The sequence below is a fragment of the Castor canadensis genome, chromosome 7 (genome assembly GCF_047511655.1).
Source record: "Castor canadensis chromosome 7, mCasCan1.hap1v2, whole genome shotgun sequence".
NCBI classification, from domain to species: domain Eukaryota; kingdom Metazoa; phylum Chordata; class Mammalia; order Rodentia; family Castoridae; genus Castor; species Castor canadensis.
Window position 1 is genome coordinate 59,244,313 of NC_133392.1, and position 15,811 is coordinate 59,260,123.

Here is a 15,811-nt window from a genome sequence, read left to right on the forward strand (position 1 = left end):
AAGAGCCTGGTAGACACTTTGTATCTTCGCAGCAGAGAAAACTTTTTTTTTTTAACTCCAATAATGCAAACATGGGAGAGTAGAAAAAGCTTCTCCGGGTTTAGCTATCGAACCACGTGGCGCTCTTTTTACACTGGGTTACGGGCGGAGCCTTTTATGGGATTTGTTCGCGGTGGAGCAGGCAGAGCAGAACTCTTCCAAACTACGACACTACAGTTTCTTCAAAACTCACTAGCAAGGCTGCTACTGCCGTTTCTTCAAAACTCACTAGCAAGGCTGCTACTGCCGCTCACATCCTCCCGAAGCGGGCAGAAAGGAAGGCTCTGAGAATTGGGTGATTATGAGGTAAGCAAGAAAAACGGAGTCAACACATCGCTTTCTCTCACCGAACCAACCTGCACTTCCCTCTACCTCGTCCTCAGCCGGTCAGCCCAGCACTGCGCAAGCGCACTTCGTTCCGCCCGCGCCAAGGCGGAACTGCCGGTCTCATCTCGCGAGAACAGAGCGGCCGGTCTCCATAGCCTTTGCTCCACCCCCTCCTCCTCGCTCGCTCCCTCCCATCCCCCAAGGCAGTAGCTGTGCTGCGCAGCTTCCTTAGCGGTTGCCACCGCCAAAGACGGTTGGAAAAACCGTTGTGGGGAGCGCTACAGCGGGAGGACCATCTATCCCTGCTCCCGCCCCGACGCCGCGAGCCCGGAGTCGGTGTTACTATCGCCCGACAGGGTATCTGAAGTAAAAGGGGGTAGGTTGGGCTGGCGGTGCCGAGCGGAGTCGGGAGAAGGCCGGGAGGGGTGGGGGAAGTGTGGAGGTCGCCTCTCGGAGGCGGCCGGCTGCGCCTCCCGGGCGATCTCCCACTTCGCGGAGGGCGGCCTGCCGAGGGGAGGTCTTGCCCAGGTGGAGCTCAGTGGACGACGCCGAGGCCCGAGGTGGGGGGCTTCCAGCAGTTCCTCCCCTTTCCCTGCTGGTTTGGCTTCCGCCATTTTGGGTTCGGTGGCGCGGACACCTCGCCTTCCCGCCCTTCCCCGCTCTTTGTACTTTTTGTTTCCCACTTCGAAAAACTGATTTGGAAGGCCAGGGGTGGGGGGTGGCCAGGGCTCCCCGGAAGGGATGAGGGTGGGGAGCGCAGCGAGCAGGGCAAGGCTGGGCCGCGGGGCGCGGAGAGGACCGGGGCTGTCGGGCGCGCTCCCGATGGAAATGGCGCCGAACGGGCCTGGCCTCCCACCGCGGCCTCCCTTCCCTCCGCAGTCTCGGCAGGGCTACCTGGGCTGGCAGGACTGCGAGTGACTTCTGACGCAGATCGCAGGATGAGAGAGGCTGGAGCTGGGGGAGGAGGCCAATGGCGACGAAGGCGCGCAAGTCCCAGTCCAGGACAAAGGAGGGACGACCTCCTTTGTCACTCCGCCGCCCGCTGGCGCAGGTTTTTAAGCCCGGCCTGGCCGCCGGGCGGGAGGGGGAAGGGGCGTACTCTCCCTGGCGCTCTGGTCCCCAGGGCCGCTGGCGAGGAAGCCTGCGGGGGAGAAAGGACGCTTAGCCGGCCTTGTAGTCCGCATTCGGAACCTCGACAAGTACGTACCGGCTGACAAAGGCTTTTCGCGGTGTTCTCGCGTAAACGTTCACAAAGGCTTTGTGAGTACTTTCGCGAGCAGAGAAGTGGGTGGCTTCTCCTAGGACGTGAGTGGGCCCGGGGATGTGCGGGGCCGCTTTTTTGGACGGCGGGGTGGGGCGGGTGGCCGCAGCGGGCTTCGGTAGTTTGGCACTTGGATGGGACTCGAGTAGGAGCTTCCTTCTGGGAAGCAACTGCTTAAAACACCACTGATGTCAGAAAATGTGTGCATGTCCTAGAATTGCTGAACAACTTTCCGGTAATAAGTCTGCAAGACTTGTGCGGGGGGGGTGTTCTTGCTTTAAGGCCGGGAGTCAAATGGAAATACAGCTAGTTTTCTTTTGGTAGCTGAGCGTGTTTTTCTTTTAGTATAGGGTTAGAATGGTATTTCGAATCAGCAAATAAGCCTGTTAGAGATGTGTGAGCCTAATCGCGCGCGGGGTGGGGTTGTGTGTTTTGGTTTGGGTCCTTATACTAGAACTCCACCGGTAATTTTCATTGAAAACAATACAAAAGGGACACGCAAGGTCTGAGAATTTAGTTTGCAGTGATGCGCATAAATCATTACAAAAGTCTTGCCCTCCTTTTCCAGCTTTAAAAACAAAAAACTTTATTGCCTGTTGTTGATGTTCTGTATACTTTTTCAAGATTGACAAGGAAAAGTTTACCAGAATCTTACTCGTAACAGGTTTTTAGTGGTTTTTGTAAAGGCAGATAACCCAGAATTTCCTCTGAAGCAGTAATGTGATGACTAAAAACTTTCCTTATTGCATTAAACTGCGGACATTTCTTTGCCCACTTTTTCATCTGTCATAATGTGGAAATCCATATAATTCCCTTTTTAAAATAACAGTGTTGTTACCTTTCTGTGTCCTTGGTTTGATCATTAAGTGACTAGCATGTCTTTAGGCTTTATACCTGAAAAGATACAATATCCCTTCAGGTTATGAGTAATATATTGTAGTTCTTTATTACTTGATGCCTCAGTTTTATGGCACATTTCATTTACAACTAACTTCTATTTAAAATGTACCTATCAGTGTGATTTAGTACCTATAACGACTTGTCAGACTACCACTACAATCTTAACTTTTCTTTTTTTTTTTTTTTTTTGGTTATGCTAGGGCTTGAACTCAGGACCTCACAACAAACTTTTTTTGAACAAACTTTTATCATCCCAAAAAGCACTTGTGGCAGTCGTTCCAACGCTAGCAAGCTGCCTCATTTTCAAGCCTTAGCCACACTATAGATTACAATCTGCAGTATTTTGTGACTGGGTTCTTAGGAAAATATATTTAAAATCTCACATGAAATTGACAAAAAATCATTTCAACTGTTGGTGTTTCTCATTGGTGCTGACACTTGCAGTGGGGGGGCCGGTGTTGAAATAAATTCTGGTTATGTTGCTCAGGCTATCCTAGAATTCCCAACTGGAGCCATCCTCCCTCAGCCTCCTAACTGGTCCTGCAGACACATACCACACCTGGCAGCTCTTGAAATTCTTAAAGCAAAGTAGTGATTAGTCATGAAATTGTTGCAAAGAAAGGTTGAGGTGGATTATACTGAATAATTAGTAAACTATTTTGGACAGTTTTATTAAGATGTTAGAGTACATTGCCTTTAGAGGGTTTTTTGTTTGTTTTGCTGTGCTGGGGTTTGGACTCAGGACATAATGCTTGGTACTCAGGTAGGCAGGTGCTCTACCACTTGAGCTGCTTCACCAGCCCTGCCTGTAGAGTTTCTAAGTAGAATTCCAAACTTGAGTTTTGAAGGGATACTAAAGCAAGACCATCTTTTTATTATGTAGTCTGCATAACATGGGATGGAAAGTTATTCTATAAAATGGTTAGTGTTCCGGATTTGGTTAACTTTTCCCCAATTAAAAATTGTGTTGACTGTTGTAATTTGTTGTAGGATACTTTTATTTTCATAAGAATTTTCTCAATGGTACAAGCTGATCCTAAAAACTAGTTTGCTTGCTGATATTTTCTTGTGAAATGCTAAGGTTTACAGTAAAACCAATTAACATCTTTTTTGTTATTTGCTACTGAAATAAAAATTTATATGTTGAATTCATCTTTACATTGAAAAAAGAACGTCTGAACTTTTAATATGGTGCTGTCTGGTAATCCCAGCATTCCTTGATAGAGATGCGATGATCGCAGGCTCAAAGTCAGCCTGGACTGAATTTTTAGAGTTCTTATGATTTTCATGAGGAAGTAATATTTGATGTTACATCCTTTCCACTTTTTAATCTTTTCTGCCCTTTGTTGGAATACTTTAAAAAATTTTTTAAGGAAAATTATTGAACTCTTACAATACCTCTGAACTTTTTCCCTCTCAAACTGAATTGGGGCCTTTGTTCAGGGCTACTCTCTAGAATAGTATTAAACTTTTAAAAACTGCTTTGTTGATTTGGTAAAATACTTGTTTTAATAGTCCTTATTTCCTTTAAGGTTCAGATATTTTGTTTGTGGTATATCTTATCAATCATTGCCACTGGTGATGCTTATCCTGAAGCAGACAAGCACTTTAACTCTTTGAACAGTGTAAGTGAGGTGTAGGTATCTTCTGTTCTGTCTTATAATTTAATAGGCTCAGAAGTTAAGTAGTTTAAGTAACTAGTAAATGGCAGAATAGGGTTTCTTTTTGGGTTCATATTAGTAGTTTGTGTGCAAGAATTAGTTGCAAGGCTAGTTATAAAAATGTTCTTCTGATTCTGGTTCTCTGTCGAGTGGCACCTAGGATCTTAGCTTTCAGGAGATCAAGTGAGGATGTAGTTCAGTGGTATAAGCCTTTGATATTCCTAGTACACAAAAACACAGGCACTGAAGATGGTTCACATGGAGAGATTAATACCCACTTGGGGAGAATTTTTACATTTGCTTATTTTAATGCGTGAATTCGAGGAAAGGAAATTTAAATCTTTGTTGAAGTTGTGCTGATAATTAGATCATTGGGATCAAGCATAAAGGAATCGAGTGAACAAATTGCTTTGTTCACAGGGGAGGAGGTGGTGAGGGAAAGATTTGAAATGTTAAGGTGAGTGGGATTTTACAGCTGCATAGTGAGATTTGTAAGGTATGGTAAGTTTCTGCAACTGAAGGAAAGACTTAAGCATTAGCCTCTTTGAAAATGTTCTGGAATTTTCAAAGAAAGGATGGTTGCTTATGGGAAAGAGAACTGAATGGGTGACCAGGTTGATTTGGGAGGGAAAGGAGAACTCACTGCTTTTTAAAAAATTGTTTAAATCAATAGAAAAGATAAAGCAGTGATTAAACTGGGTTATATTGTTGGAAGGCTTTCACACAGGGTCTTGCTGTGTAGCCTTGGCTGGCTTGAAAATCTGGGTCTTTCTGGGATTACCATGTGCAGCTTGCCATCACTTTTACCTTTATTTTAAAAGTCAGACTAACTCAGTCACTTAAAACTCTTACTCTTGAGGAGTATTTAAACTAGATTTAGAAGTGGGCATTTTCCCCTTTTAAAAGATGGTTTAATGTGTTCAGATTTAGACAATATATAACATTTGGTCCTAAGAAGTAGATTTTTTGGTTAGAGGGCTTTGAATTCACTGCCTTTTCCCTACCCCAAAATAGGAAGTTTGTACACCATTGTATTGGGAATATTGTTGCATGAGTCACTTTAAACCTTATTTTTCCTATTGTAACACTTCTGAGAGGTGTTTCTAGGTACTTCTTGAGAAGAGTATGTTTTGATTGACTGCTTTATGTGCTTGTTTATTTTTATAGCATTTAAATCAAAGGATATTGAAATGGATTGGGTTATGAAACATAATGGTCCAAATGACGCTAGTGATGGGACAGTACGACTTCGTGGACTGCCATTTGGTTGCAGCAAAGAGGAAATAGTTCAGTTCTTTCAAGGTACCTCCAGTATTAGTCAAAGTTTAGTAACATTTTAATTTTAAATTTATTTCATTCAGTTTTTAATTTATAAAATCCATTTGATTTTGGAACTTTAAATTTGTGATAATCTCCATTAAATATATAAAATATGAAATGTGCTCCATTTAATATTCAATACAGAATGCATAGAATATGTGAAACCTAACTGATATACAGTACAATTAATTTGGGAATAATTATGTGATGAAATGAACCATGAATTAGCATTCGGAGCATAGTTAAATTTGATTTGTAGCTTTTTTTCATGTAATATAGGTGGGCTTTAGAGTGTTGTATAATTTGAAGACACTGGTTGCAAAAAAGTTTAATCCAATAATATTTCAGATAATCCATTTGTATTACGGGGTGATGGGAAACTAAGCTTTTTTTTTTGTTTTGTTTTGATTTGTTTAGACTTGTTTTAAATATTTGATTCAGATGGGAATGTTTCAGCCTTTAACACTGTTCCCCTTGATGGGGTATTTGTCCTTGGGTTAAAGGGTTGGAAATCGTGCCAAATGGGATAACATTGACGATGGACTACCAGGGGAGAAGCACAGGGGAGGCCTTCGTGCAGTTTGCTTCAAAGGAGATAGCAGAAAATGCTCTGGGGAAACACAAGGAAAGAATAGGGCACAGGTGGGGATGGAGAGTTTGGGATGGTGTTAAATTTTTATTTTTGGGGGTTGCGGGTCACTTGCTTAAATGGGGGGGTAACCATAACATTTTTCTGGGGGTAGTTTAAAAGAATTGATAATTACCTAAATTTAACATGGAAACTACAGATTTGGGTGGGGAATTAATGCTGATAGTTTGCTTAAATTAAAATTAGATTGTTTCCATTTCTCTGTAGGATGTTGTTGATGAATGCTTTTGTATAATGACCTATTTTCCTTAAACACCTATCATGTACTAAAGGAAACAAACTAAAAATAAATTCCTACTTTATTAATTGCTTTCAAATGACTCATTTGTCTTAATGTAAAACTTAAATATTTAATTATTTAAGTTTGTAGGTATAAAAATGTTGACTTACTGTGTATTTAGGCAATTTAAATTGGGTTATATATCTAGATGTAGAAAAACTTTACTGCATTTTACCCAATACCTAATTTATTCTAATGCATTTGTGCTAAAACCTATACCTTAAAACATTTTTTAAATAGGTATATTGAGATCTTCAGAAGTAGCAGGAGTGAAATCAAAGGATTTTATGATCCACCAAGAAGATTGCTGGGACAGCGACCAGGACCATATGATAGACCAATAGGAGGAAGAGGGGGTTATTATGGAGCTGGGCGTGGAAGTATGTATGACAGAATGCGACGAGGAGGTGATGGATATGATGGTGGTATGTGTATCTAATGAACAAAGGTTCTGTTGTCATTTTCTTAATGTTCCTGACGCTTTGTCAAGAAATACAGAAATGGCAGTCATCTCAGTACCTACTTGGTTTTAAAACCTGTTCATGAACATACAGAGTCCCATGGCGAGCTGCGGGATTTGATTGATGCACATATTGACACCCAGAAAACTTCCACAGAAATAAAAATGTACATAATTGGCATGTTTTCTTTTTAGCATAAAGGTGGAATTCAATTTATATGTCATGTCTGAATTTATACTTTTAAGGGTTTAAATTTTTATCAAATGTTAACTGCTTTTTTTCCTTTGTACTAAGTTGGGGGATTGCAAGTGTGAAATAATGACGTTAAACCTTTACCACAAAATGTGTTTTTGTAAACTGGATTATAAAATCTCTTAGGATGGTATTCATGTATTTCTCCTTGAATTACACAGGCTATGGAGGTTTTGATGACTATGGTGGCTATAATAATTATGGCTATGGAAATGATGGCTTTGATGACAGAATGAGAGATGGAAGAGGTAAAAAAATTTTTTTATTCTAAAGTAAATTTTAGTATTTTCCTTGTAAGTTTTCAGTGGTACTCTTAGGTGGCTTACATAACAGTGCACTCAGACATATTTCAGTGCACATCTTTATTGGGCTTTATACTTTGTATATATGTATACTTTTATGATTTAGAATTTAGCAAATTTTATTTTCTAGGTATGGGAGGACATGGCTATGGTGGAGCTGGTGATGCGAGTTCAGGTTTTCATGGTGGTCATTTTGTACATATGAGAGGGTTGCCTTTTCGTGCAACTGAAAATGATATTGCAAACGTGAGTAATTATAAGTGGTTTTATATCAGTTCTGAAGCATTCTTCCCCCCTCCCCATCTTTTTTTGTAACCAAGACTGGCCTTGAACTCTATCCTCCTGTCTCATCCTCCCCCCATGACAGGCTTGTTTATTATGTATACATTTTTTCCTTTTAAACTTCATATCACCTACCTTATTTTAAAGGCAGTAATTTTCATTTTTCATAAGTGCGTAGTCTTATGTTCATACTCCTAGGACCTCTCATTAATTGAGATGTTGCTCAGTAACATGGGGCAGTGGAAGGGTTTGTTTCAGTGGGTGAGGGGGAAAAAAATCAAGGTATGTACTAACTTTCAATAATTTGGATAAAGTAAAAAGTGTTTAATTTTTATTTAGTTTTTCTCACCACTAAATCCAATACGGGTTCATATTGATATTGGAGCTGATGGCAGAGCAACAGGAGAAGCAGATGTAGAGTTTGTGACACATGAAGATGCAGTAGCTGCCATGTCTAAGGATAAAAATAACATGCGTAAGTGGTGTCTTTGGCTTACTGTCTTGATTCCTAGATGTCAGTTTCACAATAAAAATGAATTTTTAATTGGTTTAAGTAAATGTAAGAGGTCCTAGGATCTGTAGGTAACTGTAGGCACGATCATTGAGACCTAAAACCCATTTGATTTCTTAAAAGTTTACGTACTTCCTCTCTCTAGGAATCGATAGGCCTGCTTTCAGTTTAATACTAATTGACCTTTCAAAGCTTTTATTGATAAATTTGATCTAATGTCTCTTTCTTCACTATGACTCACCTTTTTTCTTAAAGAACATCGATACATTGAACTCTTCTTGAATTCTACTCCTGGAGGTGGTTCTGGAATGGGAGGATCTGGAATGGGAGGCTATGGCAGAGATGGAATGGGTAGGTAAAGTTTTTAAAATATGCAGTGTTTCAATGGAATTTTATGCAGCCATGAAAAAGAATGAAATGTTATCATTTGCTGGTAAATGGATGGAATTGGAGAACATCATTCTGAGTGAGGTTAGCCTGGCCCAAAAGACCAAGAATCATATGTTCTCCCTCATATGTGGACATTAGATCAAGGGCAAACACAACAAGGGGATTGGACTTTGATCACATGATAAAGCGAGAGCACACAAGGGAGGGGTGAGGATAGGTAAGACACCTCAAAAACGAGATAGCATTTGTTGCCCTCAACGCAGAGAAACTAAAGCAGATACTTTAAAGCAACTGAGGCCAATAGGAGAAGGGGATCAGGAACCTAGAGAAAAGGTTAGATCAAGAAGAATTAACCTAGAAGGTAACACACATGCACAGGAAATCAATGTGAGTCAACTCCCTGTATAGCTATCCTTATCTCTTGAGTAGCTAGGATTATAGGCGTGAGCCACAGTGCCTGGCTTAGCTATCCTTATCTCAACTAGCAAAAACCCTTGTTCCTTCCTATTACTGCTTATACTCTCTCTGCAACAAAATTAGAGATAAGGGCAAAATAGTTTCTGCTGGGTAGCAAGGTAGGGGAGAGGGAGGGGGCGTGGGAAGGGGGGAGAAATGACCCAAACATTGTATGCACATATGAATAAAATAAAAATTTTTTAAAAATGCAGTGTTTATTAGCTACATGGCAAGCAATTTCAAACGTTTTTCTCTTTTTATTTCTTTTTTGTAAAGATAATCAGGGAGGATATGGATCTGTTGGAAGAATGGGGATGGGGAACAATTACAGTGGAGGATATGGTACTCCTGATGGCTTGGGTGGTTATGGTAAGTGTGTCTAGTGGTTTGTTAGTCCTCATAATTAAAAGTGTAGATGCTGTATTGTGCATGGATATATCCTGCTCAATGATCCTTAATATCCTTTTCTTAAGGCCGCGGTGGTGGAGGCAGTGGAGGTTACTATGGGCAAGGTGGCATGAGTGGAGGCGGATGGCGCGGGATGTACTAAAAGCAAAACCACCAACACACAAGTCCTAACAACAGCATCTGGTCTACTAGACTTTCTTACAGATTTAATTTCTTTTGTATTTTAAGAACTTTATAATGACTGAAGGAATGTGTTTTCAAACTATTATTTGGTAAAGCAACAGATTGTGATGGGAAAATCTGTTTTCTGTAGGTTTTATTTGTTGCATACTTTGACTTAAAAATAAATTTTTATATTCAAACCACTGTTGTTGATACTTTTTATATATAGTTACTGCAGAAGATGTACTGCCTTCATAAGATTTGGGTTGATGTATTTTACTGTTAACGCTACAAAAAGTTGAGCGGTGTAATGTTAAAGGATAACGGCCTGCTTATGCATAAACTGCAAGTCAATAAGCAGGCATCTGGAAGAAAGCTTGAATAATTAGTGCAACTCTTGTTTAATTTCTCCTGAACAACAATGTAAATATAATGCCTGAAGATGAATTTTTGTGGTTTCAGGAATATAAATTCATCTAATTCTATATTCTTTTTCAAATATAATTTATCAGGCATAGCTCTGAAATGATCTAAGAGGTATCTCAATTTCTGAATATTCATAATCGTGTTATCTGGGGATGGGGGTGTTGAAAGTTTAAATTCTAGCTCCTGATTGAATTCCCTTAGGACTTGATCAAATACCAAAAATGTTTTCCAAAAAATGAGAGTTGTACTTTATCTCAAGATGTCCTAGACTAGCTTAAAGTTCTCGATGATGACATGAGAACTCAGGCAAGTACATAAGTGTTTACTGTGGAGAATGCAGTTCTCACAGATGTATCTTCAGTTTCATACCCAAAAGAGCACATGGTTTTTAAATAACTGTATAAACAACTACATTTTTTAAAATTTAAAGCAAATCTGTGTCATGTTCAATTAAACCAAGAATCCTGCAGCTGGATTTTTGTATGATCTCAGCTTACAGTTTTAGTTAAAATGTTTTATGTAGCAAGGAAAAGGTGCTTTTTAAATTTATCACTTTGGTCAGTATGGCTTTTTGTTTCCAAATTGGCTGATGGATCAAATGAAACCTGTCAATGTGAATTCAGTTCTGAACTTGTTACTTGTTTTGGCTAGAAATGTTATTCATGTTGTAATAAATGTCAGTGTGGGAGATAATAGTATCTTGTCTGCTAGAATGCTTTCTGTTGATTATTGATTACATAAATCAAACTGGTAGAAAGTACCATATAATGTTTAAATTGGAGATTGAATTTAGGTGACTACAAAGAAGTGATTTCTGTTGTTAGAAAGAAAAGGGAATGTTATAGCTAATAAATTTGGAACCTGTTGGCCCTGTGATAATTTTGAGGACTGGGAATTGAACCTAGCATCTCTGTGCATGGTAGGTAGGCAAGTGCTCTACTGAGCTGTGCATGGTAGGTAGGCAAGTGCTCTACTGAGCCTACATCCCCAGCACAAATGTCAAAAGTACTTGTCCCAGGATGCCCTCTGAAAATCTTCAATAAGTGAAAGTACAAAATGTTAGAAATGAACGTTGCCCTTCTAAAGCAGACTAATCTTTCACATCTTTATTTTATAAAATTCATATTTTATTTTAAAATATTACAGGTTGGTTAGTAGAATTACAATAGCAGTTCCTTGGCACCATGATCATTGTAGTGCTGGCTAGGTCAGGGAATGACATAGTCTAGTTTTGAAAAGTGAAAGTGGTGTATGTAGGATCACACTACAAAATATGAAGGCTTTTTTTGTTTTGTGGTGCTGGGGGTTCAAACCCAGGGCCTTATGCATGCAAGGCAAGCACTGTATCATTCAACTACATCCCCAACCCCCAAAAGTAAGCCCAAACTAAGCAGAGCAAGTTACACTGCTGTCATAAAAGCTGCCTCCCCAAAAACCCAAATTGATGGTGATGATAGAAGTTTGGGTGGAGGGAGGAAGTTGGTGGGATTGGGGTAGTTTGAACTCGGGGCTTTGCCCTTGCAAACTGGGTACTCTAGCACTTAAGCCATACCTCTAGTCCATTTTGCTTTGGGGTTTTTTTGTTGTTGTTTTGTTTTGTTTTTGGCAATTGTCTCAAACCTCGATCCTCCTTATTTTATCAGCCTTCCAAGTAGCTAGGATTACAGGCATGGCACCGGCACCCGGCATAAGTTTTGAATGGTGAGAAATTTAAATGAATGACTAAACATCATGGTTTAATGAAATGAGCCTTGGAATTTACACAACTTAAGTAACCTTTCCAAATTTGTTTAAACCACATAATAAAAAGAATTACCTATTTGAAAGTTTTCATTTATACTTATTTGCAACAATCATAAAAATGTTGATCTATCCCATCAATGCAAAATGGTTCAAGAATATAATTCATTCTCAGTATTTCTGTCATTTAAGGAAGGGCATCTAAAAATCTATGTCAGCTCTTACTGAAGTTGAGCTCCGAAGCTGACTGAAAATTACAGGTTCTAGAAAAATGTGTCTTCAAGTAAAATACAGTTTTTTTTTTTTTCATGCTTTGGCAATTTAGAAAGCTAAATATTAATGAGGAAAAAATGCTGTAGAATAAATATGTTAGGGGGAGGGAGGGGCAATGTGCCTTCTAGGAGTGTGAAATTTATATATGGTGTTTTTGAAAGGCTCACAAACTTAAGTGCACAGCTGAAAATTAGATTAATAAAAAAAATAGGATTCTGAATCATGATGAAATGATTATACAGAGGTAACAATAATTAAATTCTTGGTACGCTACAACCAATATAACTAGATTAGTGTTCATTAAATTTTTCTGCTTGAAATAGTTCAGAAGCCACCAATCTTCACCTACCGAAGACCCCTGCAGGCACAGAGGTACTGGGCATTTGTTTTTTTTTGCAGTGCTGGGGTTCGAAGGCAGGGCCTCATGCTTGCTAGGCAGGTGCTTTACCACTTGAGCCACTCCAGCCCAGACATGGTAAAATTTTACTGTGGATATACATTATCACTACAGTGTTTCTTAGAAGTTAATCCAGTGGTAGTAGAATAGAAACTTTTTTAACTATTCAATTATTCTACACCATCAAAGGCAAAGTTTTTATCCCCCTTACTATGACGCTTAAAGGAGAGAATCTGTATAAGCCTATAATTCCCTGCAGCTTGTGTAGAAAAACACTTTCCTACCCTGGGGAGGGATTTCTAGTCTTATTTTTTTGGTGGTACTGGAGTTTGAACTCAGGGTCTTGCACTTGCTAAGCAGGTGCTTTACTACTAGAGTCATGCCCCCAGTCTGGGACTTGAGTTTTTGTTTTTGAATTGGTGTCTGACCCCACTCCCTTAAAAAAATTAGTGTCTAGGAAGGAAGACTGTTGCGTGTAACTTCCTTTCAAGATTAGAAGGAAAAGGTTGACCCCCAAATCAGTGTACATTTAACCCACTCTGAAAAGTATCTGCAAACAAAACAGTGGTTGATTTTTAGGAAAGACCTTTATAGCCAATGAAATTATATAGGATAAAATAATTGGCCTTTTCTATTGCAAAAAAGGGGAAAGGGAGAAAAAAGCAAATAAAATACAATTAAGTTGCAATCTTAACAGAATGAGAAATGTACAGGCTAGGCATAGTGGCACATGCCTGCTATCCCGGCACTCACAAAGCTTGGGCAGAAGGATCATGAGTTCAAGGCCAACCTAGACACCTTTGTGAGACCTTCAATGTTGTATTGGAATAAAAATTCTGAGGAATTTATGATGCATTTTCAGTCTTTCTCTGAGAACTGTGAAGCTTTAAAGTGCACTAAGAAAATGAGAGGCACCATCAAATGCCAACTTGACAGAATTCAGAAAATCTGAAGCCTTATTTTTAAGAAGGCCTTTATAAAATAAGGCAAATGTGTGTTAGCTATGTATGCTATCTGGCCTTTCAGTGGAGTTAAGGTAAGGGTTCCATGCTCTGTTGAAGATTCTGAGTAACACTGGAAAGTAAATGTCTGATCAAACATATAATTCCCATGAACTGAATATATAGAAGATAAACATACAATACTGACTGAACACTGAATACCTTGTATGCATGGTCACAGACAGCATTCATTGCAAGTACTTTGATAGGGAAGGATTTGGTTGTGGAGTCCTAGGGCAAGTTAGATGAGCATCTCTGAATGAGCAGTGCGTGACAGGAGTCACAGACTCGGACTGGCTTTGGTGAAGAAGGCAAAGGCAGTTCGTTGTCAGAGCAGGCATTACAGAAGATTTCCCCACAGTTTCTACAGTGGTGCTATTAAATGGAAGAATCAGAAAAAAAATAAAATTAGAAACCATCTTTATACCAAAATTTTTGGACTCTCTACCTCCCTTACCTTTCTCTTAGAGAGTGAGAATTCCTTTTCACAAAGCTTACAATGTGTTGCTTCTTTGTCTTTCAGCCAAACCAGTCCCTAATAGGAAGAAAAGGACAAATACTAATATTCATATTAGTAACACTACAAGTGAAAACTTTTGCCCCAAAACATTTTACAGGGGTAGATGAAAAATCAGAAATAGACATACTGAAAGATTTAGAATGAATAAATGTGGAGTCTTCCTAAAAATATTGTGAGCTGAGGAGATGAGGGGTGCAGATGAGCATAAGAAACAAGATAGTGGGCCGGAGGTGTGGCACATGTGGACTGCCTGCCTAGGCATTGCGAATTCCTGAGTTCAAACCCCAGTGCTGCTTCACCACCTCCCCGCAAAAATTGCCCATACATACTTGGACTGGATGATAATTCATTTTGCCCTTCTCTGTACAACTGTGTATATTTAACATACCCATGTTAAAATGTTTTAAAAAATAAAAGTATTGCTGATGAGAAGTCTTTTAGAAGAAGCTTAACAGCAACGTTCAAGGGTAAATTTCTTGCATTACCACGTGAAATGCAAGAATTTGGCATTAGCTATACTTTGCAGTCCCTAAAATGTGGAGGAGATTGGAAAATGAGACATGAGTTCAATATTTGAGTAAGAACTCACTTTAAAGTCAGTTTTATATGGCTAACTTACCAAATTTTAATAGCCACTCTGTAAACTAGTAGAAAATGGATGAAAATACTCAAACGGGTAGTAACTTGATACCTCAAAATTAAAAATTGACTCATTCTTAAATATGGCTAACCAATCACTCTTAATCTGGACTAGAAAAACCATTTTCTTCCATGAAGGCAACCGTTAGACGATTTTTTTGGTCATGGTTAGGGGTCAAACTGAATGCCTTATGTATGGTAAGCACATAAACTACCACCGATCCATACTCCAGCCTCCAAAGACAGACTTAATAACTAGCGTCTGTGAGTAAAGACTGTCTGGTTACTCCAGGAAGTCTAGGTTTCTTAGAAACAGGATTGATTGTAAGATCTTTCTACAGTCAAGCACTAGCAATGGCTCAGATGACTTGAATCATGAAAATTTTTTTTTTTTTTGTGGCAGTACTGGGGCTTGGGCTCAGGGCCTCACACTTGCTAGGCAGGTCCTCTACCACTTGAGCCACTCCACCAGCTGGGGTTTGAACTCAAAGCCTTAAGCTTGCTAGACAGGTAATCTACCACTTGAAACACTTGCCAGTCTGGAGTTTCTTTTTAAGCAGGATGGGACCTTAAAAGTATCCAGAGCCATGTGTAGTGGTACATACCTGTAACCCCAGCACTCAGAAGGCTGAAGCAAGGAGACTGACAGTTCGAGGGCACTAATTGGGATCCACCCTCGTCACACACCAAAAGATCAGTCCAATCCAAGTGATAAGGTACCATATAAATGAAAGTAAATAGGTAAATGTCCCAAAGCCACCTAGTGGAAGCAGCTTTGCTTTCTGCCTAGCTATACCTACAAGGGAAGGAGGGCCTGATGTGAGGCCCTCTGAAGAAGGGCAGATTTACAAACAGTGTCATTAAGTTCAGAAATAACTTTCTGACATTGGCTGGGCCTTCACCTATCATTTTACAGATGAGGAAATCTAAGATCCAGAGAGCCAAAGCTGCTTGCTTAAGGAAACAAACAAGAGAGTAGGACAGCAAACTACTGCTCTGCAAATAAACGACTGTTCAGTTCCAGAATATTAGCCACTATACTATGGCCCCCCCACCCCAGAAAGGACATCAGAGGAGCCCCCACTAGAGAGACTCAAGTGCCCCAGAGAAAACTCCCACAGACACTTAATTAGAAAGGGTACCTACCTAATCTC

The 15,811-nt window shown here is 39.8% G+C and overlaps 3 protein-coding genes across 15 annotated transcripts in view; 1 reads left to right on the plus strand and 2 right to left on the minus strand.

Moving 5' to 3' along the window:
* The window catches only part of LOC109701212 (uncharacterized), a 28,778-nt gene extending 26,361 nt beyond the window's left edge, over positions 1–2,417 (minus strand). The window contains exons 1-4 of the mRNA XM_020186660.2: positions 2,403–2,417; positions 1,574–1,797; positions 1,345–1,507; positions 396–1,256 (exon numbers count right to left, since the gene is read on the minus strand). Of these exons, the coding sequence (XP_020042249.2) occupies positions 663–1,256; positions 1,345–1,507; positions 1,574–1,797; positions 2,403–2,417 (996 nt within the window). The 3' untranslated portion in view covers positions 396–662. The remainder of the gene's footprint in view (positions 1–395; positions 1,257–1,344; positions 1,508–1,573; positions 1,798–2,402) is intronic.
* Positions 590–10,782, plus strand: Hnrnph3 (heterogeneous nuclear ribonucleoprotein H3). Of its 4 annotated transcripts, none has more exons than XM_020186666.2 (10): positions 590–723; positions 5,356–5,490; positions 6,012–6,150; positions 6,678–6,862; positions 7,312–7,398; positions 7,583–7,698; positions 8,074–8,209; positions 8,501–8,596; positions 9,368–9,460; positions 9,565–10,782. In XM_020186666.2, exons 2-10 carry the CDS (start codon positions 5,379–5,381, stop codon positions 9,639–9,641), a joined length of 1,041 nt encoding a protein of 346 aa, XP_020042255.1. In that variant the 5' UTR covers positions 590–723; positions 5,356–5,378; the 3' UTR covers positions 9,642–10,782. The 4 variants fall into 4 exon arrangements, with proteins under 4 accessions (XP_020042255.1, XP_020042253.1, XP_020042260.1 ...); XM_020186664.2 differs by having other exon boundaries at positions 609–742; XM_020186671.2 differs by having other exon boundaries at positions 609–742; positions 6,678–6,817.
* Positions 10,783–11,173: 391 nt separating this feature from the next.
* The window catches only part of Rufy2 (RUN and FYVE domain containing 2), a 44,064-nt gene continuing 39,426 nt past the window's right edge, over positions 11,174–15,811 (minus strand). For 5 of the 10 annotated variants that reach the window (XM_020186650.2, XM_020186651.2, XM_020186649.2 and 2 more), the window contains 2 exons: positions 13,956–14,033; positions 11,174–13,873 (listed from right to left, as the gene is read on the minus strand). In XM_020186650.2, the coding sequence (XP_020042239.1) occupies positions 13,730–13,873; positions 13,956–14,033 (222 nt within the window). In that variant the 3' untranslated portion in view covers positions 11,174–13,729. The remainder of the gene's footprint in view (positions 13,874–13,955; positions 14,034–15,811) is intronic. The other 5 variants (XR_012449730.1, XM_074078999.1, XM_020186652.2 and 2 more) reach the window with 4 other exon arrangements.